The sequence below is a fragment of the Hetaerina americana genome, unplaced genomic scaffold (genome assembly GCF_022747635.1).
Source record: "Hetaerina americana unplaced genomic scaffold, ioHetAmer1.1.p SCAF_1, whole genome shotgun sequence".
Lineage (NCBI taxonomy): Eukaryota > Metazoa > Arthropoda > Insecta > Odonata > Calopterygidae > Hetaerina > Hetaerina americana.
This window is the reverse complement of record NW_027286069.1, coordinates 49,182,095-49,197,588: the sequence shown is the minus strand read 5'-3', so window position 1 is coordinate 49,197,588 and position 15,494 is coordinate 49,182,095. Positions and strand designations below refer to the sequence as shown.

The window sequence follows — 15,494 nt, the reverse complement described above, 5'->3', positions numbered from 1 at the left end:
ACTCGTCCTGCCATCTTTGCATCTAATCTTGTAGGTACAGAATTAAATCACTTAGGAGCCATCAACACAGCTATAATTTTAATCGTGCTTCACACTGGTTGACAAGATATGATAAAGAGTTAGGAAAATAGGCTGTGCTTTAAACCATTATAAAGAATACTTTCTCATTCACCCAAATCCTGTCGACAACAGCATACAACGATAAGCACGGTAGTAAAATATAACTTTTTTTAAAATTAGATTCAGTTCATTAATGAAAGCACTTAATATTGATCAAGTGATTAAAGGTCAAAAAAGTTGGTGATCCCGGTCTTGTGGACTTTCTGATCATCGCGGGCGTATCTGGGGGGAAAGCGATTGAGAATGCCAGTGTTCCCTGCCACCCCTAGCATCTGGATACTTCCCCAGTCTTATGTCAGACAGGCTAACACTGCGGAAAGCTAAAACGGGAAAGGGCAATGAGGAATAATTCCATCGGATGGCAACTAGGCACACGTACCCCCTCTCGGTAAATGTGACCCACGGTATTTATAATCACATGAATACTAAAGCTTCTGTTTCCCTCTAATTGCATTTAAGGCACCAAATGTTACATTCGAGGCATCTTCTGAAACGCATGAGCGGATGTCGACGTATTTTTCCATGTTTTTGGATAAAAATGATTACGCCAGCACGAATTTTTCTCATTTTTGACATTTAATGATATTCTGAACGCCTGAGAAAGGAAATCTAGAATGCGAAGTAGAACATTAAATTAATACTAGATGAGCGATGCCATGTAAAAAGTCTGATGTCCATCACTTTGGCCAGTATGACTGTTGCATACAAAGGCTCAATGCATAAAAAACCTTGACCGCCCTTATGCGTTAACGTTTAAGGATTACCTAACTAGAAATTTTTACTAGTCTGCACATGTCCCGTTGAGTGCGGAAAATACTAAATTTGGGAGTTTGTAAACTGTATACTCGTTTACTGTAAACTCGTTTAGGCATTAGGCATGTTCCATTAGTAAAGTAATTATGAAATGAGTTATCATGTTTCAACGACTACGTTGAGGAAAAAATACTTGGGTGTTACCGTAGCCTGGACCTAGCTTGGGGAAACTCGTGTAGTACCAGCGGTCTCGTCCTGAGGAAGTTGACATCTGTGAGAGATGCATAATTAGTTAAAAATATGGCAATGAACACGAAAAGAAAACTAGCTATTTCTCATTATTTACAATCCACACTGAATGTAATCGAGTTTTAATGAATCTGGGAAATCATATATTCAATAACTGATAAAAAAGAGAACATCTTTCCGGCTCGTGAAAAACTGCCACGGAAAGAGACAGAGCGTCACGAATTACTTAATACTCTGGGATCCGAGGCTCGAAGACTCACCGCTTGAATGTACTAATTGAAAAGGTATCAGTCGTGTGATTTCAATAAGGGCATCGAGAAAATGATCCAGGCCCCGTGCTACATCGCTAGCTTAGGTAATAATGAAAATATTAGAGAGTTTTCATTAGATTAGATGATCATTAGATTAGAGGATAGCCGTCCCAACGGCCACATCATGAAGAGATCCAAACACTAACATATCACTCTAAATCTCGCTACATTTTCCACACGGCCTTGCAGCAGCTCACACAGTAATATATAGATGTATGTAGATGTGTATGTGCGTGAGCCACGTCCTCCGTCGCCACTCAGCGTCGCGAAGAACGTGGACGCCGTTCAAGGTTCTCACTGGCATTGAAGTTTCCCGGTAACGACCAATGGGGCACATTTTCGCGTGGGTTTCGAAATTTTCTAAATAAAAGGCCAACTGGATGCGAGGCATTTGCACACATGAAATTGTGGGGCAAGCGGTAGGAAGAGGTGCCCACTGATTTGTTATCCCCGTCATCGAGAATATGATCGTCCCTTGCACCATGATTTCACCCTAAACCTTTTCGAGTCCTTCGTCATTCTTTGAATAAGGAAAGTGAAATTATTTCCGAATCTGCGGATTAGCGAGACATTACTTCCACATTTGAGTGATTATTTTTCCAAGCTTTCCATTGCCAGTTTCCAGCTAATTCTCATTCATTCCTCGCTACGAATATTCTCTCAGGAGGATACTCGCGTGCTGTGACTATAGAGGAGATTAGATTGGCGATCAAAAATACGCCAAAGTGTTTCGTAAGAGGATGACCAAGAGCTCATTGCACTCTGTATGGAAGGAATATAGCATCAACCATGGACTAGCAATCGCCAAGGGAAATCATGATGTATTACATTAAAAGATACATAGTAAAAGATATGTAACATTACAAGTTGTAAAAAAGAGTAATTTTTTCAGGACTCGAGTTCATTTCTACTGGCATGGTACTTCTATTAAGAGAATTATCATCTTCAGCTTTGGTCTCTTACATAGGGTTCGAATTTTCAATCTAACACAGCTCTGACGCGCTTGAGATGAAACGTAGCACGTTCCAGAAAAAGTGCCAAACCGGCTTCAATTGGTATTAAAAGTATTTTTATCGATATAAAGCGGGCGGAAAACATTAATAAGTGAATGATATTTTCAATACTTTACGAAAAATTAGTTAAAAATGCAAACCTGATGATGATGTAATACATCAAAACCCGGTCGTAAAATAAACATTTTATCAAGAGGAAAAGTGCTACGATCATTTATTCATTTAAAATGCAAGTTAATGCGACAATAATTTTTATTAACTCTATAAAGATCTGGGAGTGCAAAGCTCTTTCGTTGCTTCATATAGGGAAATATTAATTACTTAAGATCCACTCTGAAGGAGCAAATATTTTCAAAAACTTAATAGACCAGCTTGTATCTAAAACTGCATGGAGTCTCGCATGCAGCTCACATACCCAGGCTCCCTGCCAATCTATTATGGTGGTTGTCTAGAACTGGCTCATAATTTCATTTGCGACTTTGCAACAACTGTGTAATAACAAAAAATCACTCACAAATTTTCGATGGAAAGGAGTTTACAAAGATATATTATTGCTATTCTTCGTCGGCGTGCTCTAGGCATCGCTGGTAGGTATTTGAGTGATTAAGTGAGAATAACATTTACGACGCGCGTGAACATCTCCTTTGATGATGGTCTCCATTGGAACCGGTCCGAGATCTTTACAAATTACCTCCTAAGGCAAGAAGGCATAAATATCTTTTTTTAAACATTTTATATTTTTTACGATGAAACGCAACGCTGCCATTTTGCATAAAATTATTATGATTATAAAAAAATCACTGTGTACTACCTTGAAATGACACCCATTAAAATTTGCTATATGCATTCATTATCCGTGATCATTCGTCACGAGGTCATTTATTTATTTTAACATTTTTCGTCGCTTTCAGTTAAAACATGCTCTGTATTTTACTCTGCATTCATTATATTCTGCTGTTTTTTATTATTAGCAGTAAATAATATATTTTGGAAATAATTTGAAATCATCTTGCCCACATTTTTCAATAATAGGATTAATTAAATGAGCCAATCAACACGCATGTTCTTTTTATAAGTTATATAAAAAGACCATAAAGGACTATGACCATAAGACCATGAAAGGATTACGCCAGTAAACATGCATTATTATAGCATATCTTGTATTAAAAAATACCAGTAAAATGTTCTTTGCTCAAGTATACTGTATGATCGAATAGGATCTAGTTCATCGGAAGAAACTGCACTAAGATAAAAGTAATTAACGTTTTCCGATGTGGTATTTTTTTAGCTACAGGTGGGCCAAGAAATTACCAGGGATTAATAACGAGAGTGTGAAGTGGAAACAAACGACAAGAGATTGCGACAGAGAACGCCCCAAACGCGAATGGGACGTGAAATAAATTTAAGGGTACTTTAAAATGTAGCCCGAATTACTCACGCACGTTTTCCTATTCATCCGTCCATTCTTCTCTTTATTTTCCTCATCCAATCCCACGCCTCGTCTTCTCACACCCACCAGGTCTCTTCCACCTCTTCCCCCCCCACTTCGTCCCACGTCCCACGGCACCAACCCACTACCTCGCCCACCCGTCTTTTGAAAAATCCTTCCGTGCAATCGCGGGCGTCCTTCACTCCCTCTCATATTAAAAACCCTCCTCTCTCAGTCTCACCCATTTTTTTCATTCCTTTCCTTCCCTATTCGGCCTCCACCTTCTCTCCTAATCTGAACTTTGAGGAGGGTGGGGGGGGAGGGGAAATGACAAGCGAGGAGACCGCCACGAGCGAGGGACACACGCCACACGGCGACGTCGTCGCCACTGTCACTAGACTCCTATTAGGGGGGGGGGTCTGGGAGCGGGAGGGAGAAGTCGAGGAGAATGAGTGGAAAGAGTAGACGGTAATCATGCAACATTTGCCTCGCGAGAGCAATCTTTTCGCAATTTCCCGACCGATTCTTTCAGATTTTTCCCTTCTCCCCTCGCCCCGGCGAATAAGCTCGATCCCACGCTCAATTTCCCGGGATTCGCTTACCTCAAGAGCTGCTTGCTCGCATCTCTCTCTCCCCTTGTCTTTTCCATCCCCCCCTCTCTTTTTCATCCCCCCCATCTAAAACCACACCCCTCCCCTTCAACACAGCCCCCTCTCCACCGCACGCCCTCTCCTTCCCAGACGGTCGTGGGAGGAGGTGGCGAGAGAGAGAGAGGTGAAAGTGGCCACCAGTGAGACCGATGGAGCGAGAGGGAGGTAAACCGACTGGCTTATCGTATCCACCTTACATGGCGAGGGAGGCAGGAGAGTCGCACAGTGACCTCAGCAGACTCCCCCTGCCGAGCCACGATGGCATTTGAAACAAAGCACCTCGCGTCATGCTGCCTAGGTACCTCCAACCGAAGGCTGTTGGCCAAGGCGTTGATTCCAACTTGATGGAGAGTGGCCTGTCTCGACACGTTAGTTAATAAAGAGAGGCTGCTAGGGAACGGATGCACTTTCGTTTGACCCCAACTTTACCGTCCCAGCCGCCCGCCCTCACTGGGGATTGAGTGGATCTCGCGCGGGTCGGTAACACCCTGAGGGAGAGGGGACGGGGGAATAATCCCTCCTTCGCTTCAAAGCGAAACCACGGAATCGATATGATCGAATGCCCAGAAACACGCGTCTCACGACGAGAGAGAATGGAGGAAGGGCTCCGTCCTTGATATTTGCCTCCCGCTCCCACTGAAATTTTTGATCACAAATTTAAAAGAAGCAACAAGGAGGTTGATTCTGAATTCTTTGTGGAACGGCAAAGGAATCGGGAATGTTCGGAGAGTGTGCGAATTCAGTTTCTTCCTCCCGAGTCACTTGCGTAAACCGATTTTCGGGGTGGGCTTGTTCCCCTCACAACGGCTGTGCAGTTTTTGAGCGGCCACGTTCATCCTTTCACCTGCTCGGTTGTTTTTCAGTGAGGTAAATTTCTGCCATTTCTATGGAACTGGCACTTTCTGCAGCAGATCCACAGGTCCTTTAAAGGATAAAAAAGCGAGATCTGGTCGTCACTAATGGTATTAGTTTCAGAATTAACTGAAACGTTCTCCATCGTAGGCAACGGAATAGTCGTGGGCTCGTATACATATATTATTTTCCAAGCGGGAAATAGAAAATTCCTTGCCATTTTTGCAAGTGAAATATACATGCGCGCATATAATAAACACATTTGTTCACCGATGTATAATTGATTAAGAGTCGAGGAGTCCAATAATAAACTATTGCTGCACAAAAAGTCGTGTCACAACATGCATGGAATCAAACGACTACAATAATATTTATCCGGACGTTTCACTTCCAAGGGAAAGAATAGTGAATGTGAAATTATAATTTAATCGGCATATTCTCGATTATTAACTCGCGGTTTAAGCCTTAATTTGTAAGTTTCCACTCAATGTTTGATAACAAATTGCGTATTTCCAAAGCACCGAGGAGTGGAATGAAATCGGAATAGAACTGGGTCGCGTAAATTACTATGCTTCAGCAGTCTCCTGCTTTGCCTCTCAACTTGCCTCAAATATAATTGCCTCAATGGCTAGTGAAAGTTATATGCGTGCAAGTGTTGCGAAATACGGTCATCGAAGTCTCTCCCCAGTCGCCTCCCGAAGGCCCCTTTCCATTTTGCCTCGTTCTGTAGACTGCCACAGCCTCTGATTAACCACTTCATTTTTATAAGTTCCTCACGTTCTCGCTCAGCTGCCTTTTATCACCCTCTCACCACCCGATCGACTTATAATCCCCCATCCCCAATTGCTCAACACCTACGTACACAATGGAATGTACCGGCGCTGTTATAACGGGCCCTAAGGACGTTCACCATGGCTCTTGGACACGTGTCTTTGCAATCGAGGCAACTTTGACGAGTATATCTTAAACTTTGATTAGAAATCCCCGCGATGCCAAGAAAACATTCAGTGACTACAAATCGAGGGACTTGAATTGCAAAAATAAGGATCTCCAATGGTGAAGGTAGACCAATCTTACAAGAAAACTGTTACGAAGCAAGTTGCGCCCGAGGAGAGAGTGTTAGCAGGTCTATTGTTGTTGGTTTTGGATACGCTGTAACTAAAAAGGCCCACTTATCAATATACTCCCGCTGAATCAATGGTATTTCGAACAATAATATGCTTTCTAAAGTAATTTCCTGCATATAATAAATAAGTCATTCTTTGTCACTCTGAAATAATAAATAACAGAAACTGTTGAAACGGGGTGAGAAAGAAATTATGACACTGCGGTATACGTTTACAAGCATTTATAGAGAGCACATTATTCAAGCTTCAATGTCACAATTACGAACTGATGGTAGTCAAAATTGACTCGATAGAAGATAATAAGCCAATGGGATGAGTACCCGTACAGTGACATCAAAATTCCAGAACGCGTCAGCGATCAAAGTATTAGTACTCAATTCCGCCCTACTGTAATGGATACAGATAATTTTTAAGTTTGAAAAACATCTCTGTATTGTGTTCAAATTGAACAGCTTCCTCATAGACTCCTCGGGGTGATGTAAGCATTAGGAAACAGCTCCTGTTAATTTTGGGGCAATAGAACGGGGTACTGTATGGTTTAAACTTCTTAATGATGGTCGGTCACAATTCAGTTGAGAGATGCAGCCCCTAGTCAGTCCGGGACAGGCTTCCAAAAAAGGAAATGAGTTGCAAAGAACGGTCAATTGGCTTGCAGGGCATTCCCCTTCCACCAACTAGCTTATTGTGATAGGTAAGCGTAGGTTCTCTACTGTTCTCTGTACGCATCATATCAAGAAGAACCCGCTGCGTTGTCTGGGTAGTGAAATCTAAAAATGCAACACGCCAAAATATGAAGCCCTTTGCCCGGAAGCTTAGATGCCAAGTGTCATTTAGGACGAGTAGTGCACCCTCTACAACTCTGTATTCATCCAGCCTACCTAAGGATTAACAAGAGATGAGTGCGGTCCATTGAACCCAAACTATGGCCAATGCTTAAAAAAGAATTTGGGTTTTCCAGATTTTTTGGGGGACTGCGGATTCCCAGGCACTAAAAGTAAGGGAATGATCTCAGTCAGTGTGGGTGCCGCTTATCAGCAATCGAGCTGCCTGGGCACGTCCCGACCACCATCATCACAGCCCTTCAGCAGTCATCACGTGAACGAGTACACTTATTAGATCTGACAGTTGGTGTACGATCGAGAAATGTTCCATTTAGCGTAATAGTTTCTGTGCCTCTTAATTTCTCTGAGGTAATGAGCGGTTCTGCGGCGAGAGAGTGTGAGAAAAGCTAAGTTGCCAGTCCATAAAAAAGGGAGGAGTCCGAACGATAAATCGCGCGCACCATCATCAGTCTATGATGGGAAAAATCGCTCATTTTAGATAACTTTAAAAAATATGCTATATGTCGTATTCACAAATTCTACCGGCTTAAAACGATAGGAGTCAGTATTCTTCACCTGGACGTTTATACTCTTAAGTATAAATAACAATCAGGTGCATGTAGACTGTACGCATACCGGCATCTAAATATTGAAAATTCTGTGAATTACACATTTTTTAATTCAGTCATTTGTTTTAAATCTAACCGAAATAGAACTATTGAATTTGAAGGAAAACCGTAAACATAAGCGATTGAAAAAATGTTCACGTCCAGATAATTGAAGATCCTAGGATATTATATCCTTCACTCATATCACATGCCACACATTCTTTTGGAATGGATGAATTCTTCATTCATGGATAAATGACAAAGAAAATTACCAGGTTATCACTCGTCATTGTAAAAAATTAACATCGTAGAAATTTCGTCAATTTCATTTTATATAATACAGTTGCAACATTAAATATAGAGATAAAACAAGTAAATTTTCACACCTAATAAACCCACCTTTTTTTACCGCAGTGCGACATTACCCTGAAAATGACACAATGAGTTTAAATCATAACACAATGTGTTTTGGCTGGTATATTTCATTGAATGTGAAAATTGACACGTTTTTTCTTTTACCATAATGGAAATCAAATTTGCTCACAAAGTAACGACAGAGAAATTATCCCAGAATAAATAGATTTTCATCAAACCAATAGCAAATACTATGTTCTTGACATATGCCCTTAAGGTAAATACTAATTCACTTGATCTTAAGGTCAATAAATCTTCTAAAGATTTATTTTATATTTATTTTTTTTTCAATAAGATAAACTCTATTTAGATCGGGCATTCCAACACAAAGCATCGAGAATATTTTCCAATACCTAGTCTCAAATGATCCTTCAGAGGGAAAGGCAATGACCATACGACATGGGACAACAAAGCAAAACCAATCTTCCCAGAAAAACCAATGGTTAATCGGTAGGATTAACATTGTAAGTTGTCATTTAATTGTCATTGACAGATAAGCATTAATACTGACAACGAATAATAAGGACATAATGGTTGGAGAGAGATAAAGTTTCACTATTGTTCTGCCTATTGGATAAAGGAACAAGTTAATCACCATTAAAAATGGAATGTGTACTTGATTTAATGTGTTATCCACAAAGCTCCCAAGCACGGATTGAAATGTCATTAAAAATATAACTGCACGCCTCGGGTACTTGAACCCATCCGAGGATTGCTGCAGCCACATCAAAAGATTTCTATTTAAAAGCAATACTTATTTCGGCGAAATTTAAAACGATTATATGAAAATTACTACATTAAAACTGTCACATAGTCGAGATAACGTTACACCGAAGCTCAAATGAATTCGTAAAAGTGAAAGGTCAGCCTTAACTACAAAACGCTAAAATAAAAAAATTGACTAGATACATTTTAATTAACTGCGGATATTTATACAATGAAAAGTTTATTATTTCATCTTTTAAATTCATATTTATAGATTGCTTATTCGATATTATCCTAAAATATTCGTTTCACAGCCCAAATAGAGCCGTTAAATTCGCGATTCAAAGGTAAAATACTTATGTGGGGGATTCTACTAAAAATTGATTCAATTTCAAAAGTTGAAGAGATTTATGCATCATACAACCATCATAGCTCATAAATGGAATAAAATATTACAACTTTGCGAAAAATTGAGTTTTTCATGGCAACTTTGTTTCATCATACGAACAAAAAATATTCTCTCAGCGAATTATTCAGATGAATATTTTTCAGTAGTCACTGCAATGTTCGCTAATATCGATACACGGAAATGAATGCATTTTAAAACGTCTATCCAGAAAAGTATCTATCCGGCACAGCTGATTGTGAGATGAACCACATTATAACGTAATTAAAGAAATACGGAATATGCGTGTTTATTTTATAGGAATGTGTCTTGTCTCGAAACTTTCAATATATTTCGATAATTATTAATAATGCCTAGAATTAAAGGTGGTAAAAATATTAAATTGTAAAAATGAATGCCGAAATTATAAATATCTCAATTTAAGACTAAATCATACATTTCCTTTTCAGTGCAACATAAAGTGCGGTGTGAGGGGGACGAATGGATGACCGTGGAGTTGGTGAAGCCAGAGGATGTGACTGCCATATATTTGGATCAGCTTCGTGGTTTTCCTGGTAGGTATTTTTTTCATTTTCATCATAAACATCCACATAATTGACATACAATCAAAATCATAATGAAATGAACATTTTTAATAGAATTCCGTACTAATTGTGCACGCACATAAAAATGTAAAATTGAAATTTAACAGCAATAGGACTCATTTCTCTCAAACAATTTTAGGTTATTTTAATTAGGGCATTTCTTCCATTGTTATTTAATTAATAAATTAAATTAATTTTTAATATTTAACTTTTAGGTTATTTATCTGATCTTTATTATATTATGTTTATATATATATATATATATATATATATATATATATATATATATATATATATATATATATAAGTATATATATATATATAATTTAATGCAATCACTAAAGAGTTTATTATATTATTTATTATATTAAACACTTGATATATTTCCTATTCACGCTCATAATGCGAATATACTATTCGCAATATTAGAAAAGAATTTAAATTTTAATGTCGTTCAGTATACCTTTTTCTTATTTGACTAATAAAGAAATTAGAAAAGGGGGGGACTTCGATGGAGTGGAGCGGATTTTTTCCACACTGAAATTCTTACCAGTTTAAAATGGCACACTTTCGAATAATAAAAGTAATTCTTATATCAAGTGCGGACCTAATGCAGCGTGAAATTCAAAGGACGTTTCAGTGACAGGATATGATCAAGGCACCGAAAGACCTATCACCAGCAAATCACATGGCATAAGACCTTTGAGAAATGAAAGCTCAATTTTTTTCCATTAGCTCAAGGACTAATATCCGGCTTATATCTATAATCGCTCTACCAAAACAAGAGACTTTCACTTCATCGATGGAAAGGTGATCCCAACTAATGTTTCGTAAAATATTTCATAGGAGGATAAAACAGTAATTACGAAACCATAAAAGTGTGTGCCTCGTATACTGTTGTGATTATCCTAAGGTTCAACGATTACTGTCGTAAATAATTTACCATATTAAAATATTTAATATAATTCAGTGGTGATAATGCCAAAATTCTCACTTGTAAAAACTTCTGTCACAGTTTTAAATGTTTAAAAAGTTCAAAAAGATACAAACAGCAAAAACTATAACGAGATAAGCAGTCAACATTTCATTTCACTGGACCCATTTTGCGAGTCATAATATCTTTCAACTCCGTTAAATAAGAAACATAGATGCGTTTGTAATTGGCTAAATTATTGAATTTGATTAAATATAAGGCTAGCAGTCTATTTTTAAGACACAACGTTGCTTAGAGTAGTATTTCTAAAAGACTGCTACCCAGTATAATTGTAGGCGAAAGAAGGGTTTTATTGAAAAGTAGAGCAATTCAAATATATTCCAAGAGATTAGTTTAGGGAAAGCGCATATTGCAACAATGTATACATAATTGTATCCACTGGATAAAAACTTACCGTAGAAATTTAAAGTTCACAAATGACAGCATAAATTTTGAAGAATTTAATTGAGAAATCGGATTAAATGATGTCCAGTGAAGTGTCACTGTCAGTGGATTCATGCCACGATGCACTCATCTATTTTACATTAAACTTAAATGTAGACTGCGAAAGTCTGTGTTCCATAAAAATATTTTAATTTTGTTTTTATTTTTTCCAAATAATTGCTTCCACAATAGCTCTATCCCATACACATCGAGTTCAGAGGACTCGGTTCGAGAATTCTCTCGAACAAGAGATGAAAACTCAAACTGGATAGAAAATGTTATAGTGCATAACGTAGGAAAAGTGGAGTATTAAAGTTTTTCCGAGAAAAACCGTACGATTAATCAACAACCACTTGGTCATTGGGCAACCAGTTACACGGTGAGAGCAATCGATTGCTGCCCATATCCACTTCCAGTCCATTAGTCTTAAATATCATCTACAGCCGGACTATCCGACTCATTCCGAAACTCTACAAAAAGGTGCGATTTCAGTTCTCTTAAAAACTCTTGTGGTCTTGTAATACTGCGATGGCAATGAACGGTGAGACTGTTTTACAAGCTGTCATGTCCCAGAAAAATGTTTCTATTCTACTGCATGCACATTGTATACATACATGTAATGTGTCGTACACTAGCAATCGACCACAGTAAATAGCTCGATATCGAATGATGTAGCAAGAATAAATCTCTGTGCTTGCGTTTCCTTTCAACACTGGTCCATAGGAATATTAATTTATGCTATTCATGCAAGCCAATACGTATAGTGATACAGATAGTGGTGATAGAGTGTCCCAAATTAGTCGTAATGATGAAGAAAAAAACAACTAGGAGAAAAACGTGATCAAGTCAAATGATGTATATCAAACCGAAATTACGACGAATAAAATGCTGCAGACGAGAAAATCTAAAAAATTCTTTCTATTTACTTAGCTCCACGCATGAAATTAACGTCCGTGGAAAGTGGTACAAATAATGAAAACTATATGCCGCCGCACTCTGTAGCTAAAGGGGTCCAGTTAATTTGTACGTATTGTGAAATAAATATAAATAAAATGTTTTTGAGATATTTCCCACCCTCACATTAGTTACGCATGATAAAATAATACTTAATAATATTTGGAAATAAAAATTTCATCCATTCGTAATTGATACATTATAGCCGCTATCGTCATGGATACGTAACTGAAACATGCGTAAATGTAATTGAATTTTCCGCCTCAACGTTTTAAACATCTATGACAGTTTTGAAAAACATGACCACCCAACTTTCGTCAAAATCGATTCCAAATGATTCACATACCAAGAGTAGAATTATGGGATACATCTCTTGCACAGATTGATCGCAAACGTCTTTTGTAGCGATGTTAAAAACATGTTACTCTCCCCCTTCGATCCTACTACGGTGAAACTACAGCAGATCGGGGATTGGAATTGTAATCGAAGACTCTCGAAGAGGATAATTTTATTAATTAGCCTATTTTGTCGTCATGATGTAAATACATTTATTTATTATTGATATGCCTAATTGATATACAATACACCATATACAAAGTAGTTTTAAATCTCTTGGTATACTAGGTTTAAAGATATGGCTAAGCACTACAACCTGCCCAATTCTCATTCGATTATAAACACTATTAGCTGCTCGATTCGTTGAGCACTAGTTGTTACTATTTCCATCATTTGAACCGCGCGAATTCTCATTAGTTCCTAGCCCTTTAAAAATTCGCAAAATAGTTTGTTCATACGAAGGGCTAGAATCAATTGTCCAAGCCGTCATACCAACATGTCGTTGTCGTGGATATTATTTTAGGGTACTCTCGTAGTTATAGATGTGAACTTTTCATTGTTTGTATATAATCTCGTGCAGTTGTCTCAGCTGAGAAGCAGCACACGAACGGGAAAGGAAGCAATCAAGGAATAGAATATCTTTAATGCACGCGAGGCACAAAAAGTCGCGGTCTTCGTGAGGCGTGAAAGTAATTCCAGAAACAAAAAGCATCATCTGCCATCAGCGGTGGATGGAGGTAGGTTTTCTTCCTCGAATTGTCTCCCGATCCTTCGTTGCATGAAACGGAGGGTCGAGAAGGATTTCATTCGACGAGATAAAAACCAACAGTCCCGTTTTCCCCGCGAGGTGAAGTGCCCCCCTGGATTTTTTATCAGCTCGAAAAAATTTGCGGCGAACAATATTCTTTACCTGAACTCGTCTAACTCGGATGGAACTGGTTGGCTCGAAGATTTTTCAGTCACAGGGCGTGGGTTTCCGCTGACTGCACACCAAGGTAGTAGAGGTGCCGACCGACCATCATTTGAAATGATATTTGGAAGGAAAATACATGGGTCTTCATGGTTTCACGTCAGATTGAGTACGACGGCCGTCTCCCGACGAGATGTGTAGTTAATTTTCGGGGGCGAGGATGCGAAATATCCAGACGACCATTCGTGGCCCATTTTCGCGCTCGCGTGACCGTAACCGCTTCCCCCCCCCCGCTAATAAAGATGAGTCATGTTTCCGTTAGTTCAAATATTGATCATCCCATTCAACACCGTGGTATCGATGTCTCTCTTCTATCTCTCTATCTCTCTCTCTAAGTTTCTTGAAAGGAAAACTGATTGCCACCAACGGTTTGCTCTCGGCTCGCTGGAGCTTAACTATCTCCTAAGCTGCGCGGTAACTGACTTGCACTGCACACTAGTTCACTTGAACTAATTACACTTTAACCAATTTGATGCTCAAAAATACCACATGGATAGTCGTTAAAACTTGATTAAACTGATGAGATAATTAAGCATTAAAAAAACATAAAAAAAGCCAAAAAAAATAATGCTGTAGCAAACATCCTGAGAGTCACCGTAGAGGAAGTCTCGCATCCACGTGTTTAAAACGAACACGTGATTCAAATACCGCAATACTTTTTATTAATATAAATATTTTTCAGTGAAGTTCTTAAATTTGATATTGTTCCTTGAAACAAGGGTTATCAAAGCATCACATCTTCCTAATACGTTTAATGTTTTCAGTATATTTTTCTCTCTGCCTTTGTATTTATCGTGGTGGGATACGAAATTGAAACAGAAACCTTTACCACTGAGGAAGAAAATGCACAAACTATCAGATCTTATCAGCCGCCTGAGAAAAATCATAGCTCTACATCCTCGGAAAGTAATATCAATGAAAAAATATCATGTTTGCGATAATAGAAGATCGCTGATCTGGCACACGGTACGTATATTCATTCTTTTTTGTTTTTCAAAAAGAAATGTTAATGCATAAAAATCAGCGCATAAAAACTTCATAGTACACTGCGTATAAAATTTTTATGATCTAGTTTCCTAAATGAAGACATTTCTGTGGTAAAGAATTGCTTCCCAAATTTTATACCATTGATAAAGAGTACTCCCGAAGTTTCGGATCCATTTCTTTAAACCGTAATTTGGTACTTATTTATATGAATTTTAACAAATAAAAAAACACATACGTAAAAAACTGAACAGATTTTCACGAATATTGAAACGAAAAAATTGTCGTATTGTTTACCATTAAAAACCGTCTCGTTCAAAAAATGCAGTAAATAAAATTGAAAAGTATTATCGCTATGGAACTACAAGGAGTAAAAATGAATCCATAAAAAGTAGGTTATTAATTTACTAGGAAAAGTAGAAAAATATGCGACGAGATGAAAAAAAATCAGCATCGTAATGAAATAATTAAGGTGCCTAAGTCAGAAATGATATTTGTGAATCCATTCTGGACTCACAAATATATTAAATTTTGAACTCTAATCCAAAACTCTCACGAATACCTTACTGCGCGCTATGACTCAGGAATTTTAAAAATTTAAGTCTCTCACTCAAACCAGTGAACGAACTTGAATTCATTATTTAATTATACGACACCAATTAACAGTATTTCCACGCCAGAAAACCAATGCATGCTGAAGTTAGTTCTTTACTCCGATAAGAGTAAAATATGAGCATCACATTAAGACCAGACACTTGTAAGACCACAGACTTGTATGACGCAATTGATTT

The 15,494-nt window shown here is 38.1% G+C and overlaps 1 protein-coding gene across 1 annotated transcript in view; it reads left to right on the top strand.

Annotated features, from left to right (window-relative positions):
- qsm (Zona pelucida superfamily protein qsm) overlaps positions 1-15,494 on the top strand; it is a 43,277-nt gene that overhangs the window by 4,044 nt on the left and 23,739 nt on the right. Inside the window, exon 2 of the mRNA XM_071589619.1 lies at positions 9,908-10,012. Coding sequence (XP_071445720.1) covers positions 9,908-10,012 — 105 coding nt within the window. The remainder of the gene's footprint in view (positions 1-9,907; positions 10,013-15,494) is intronic.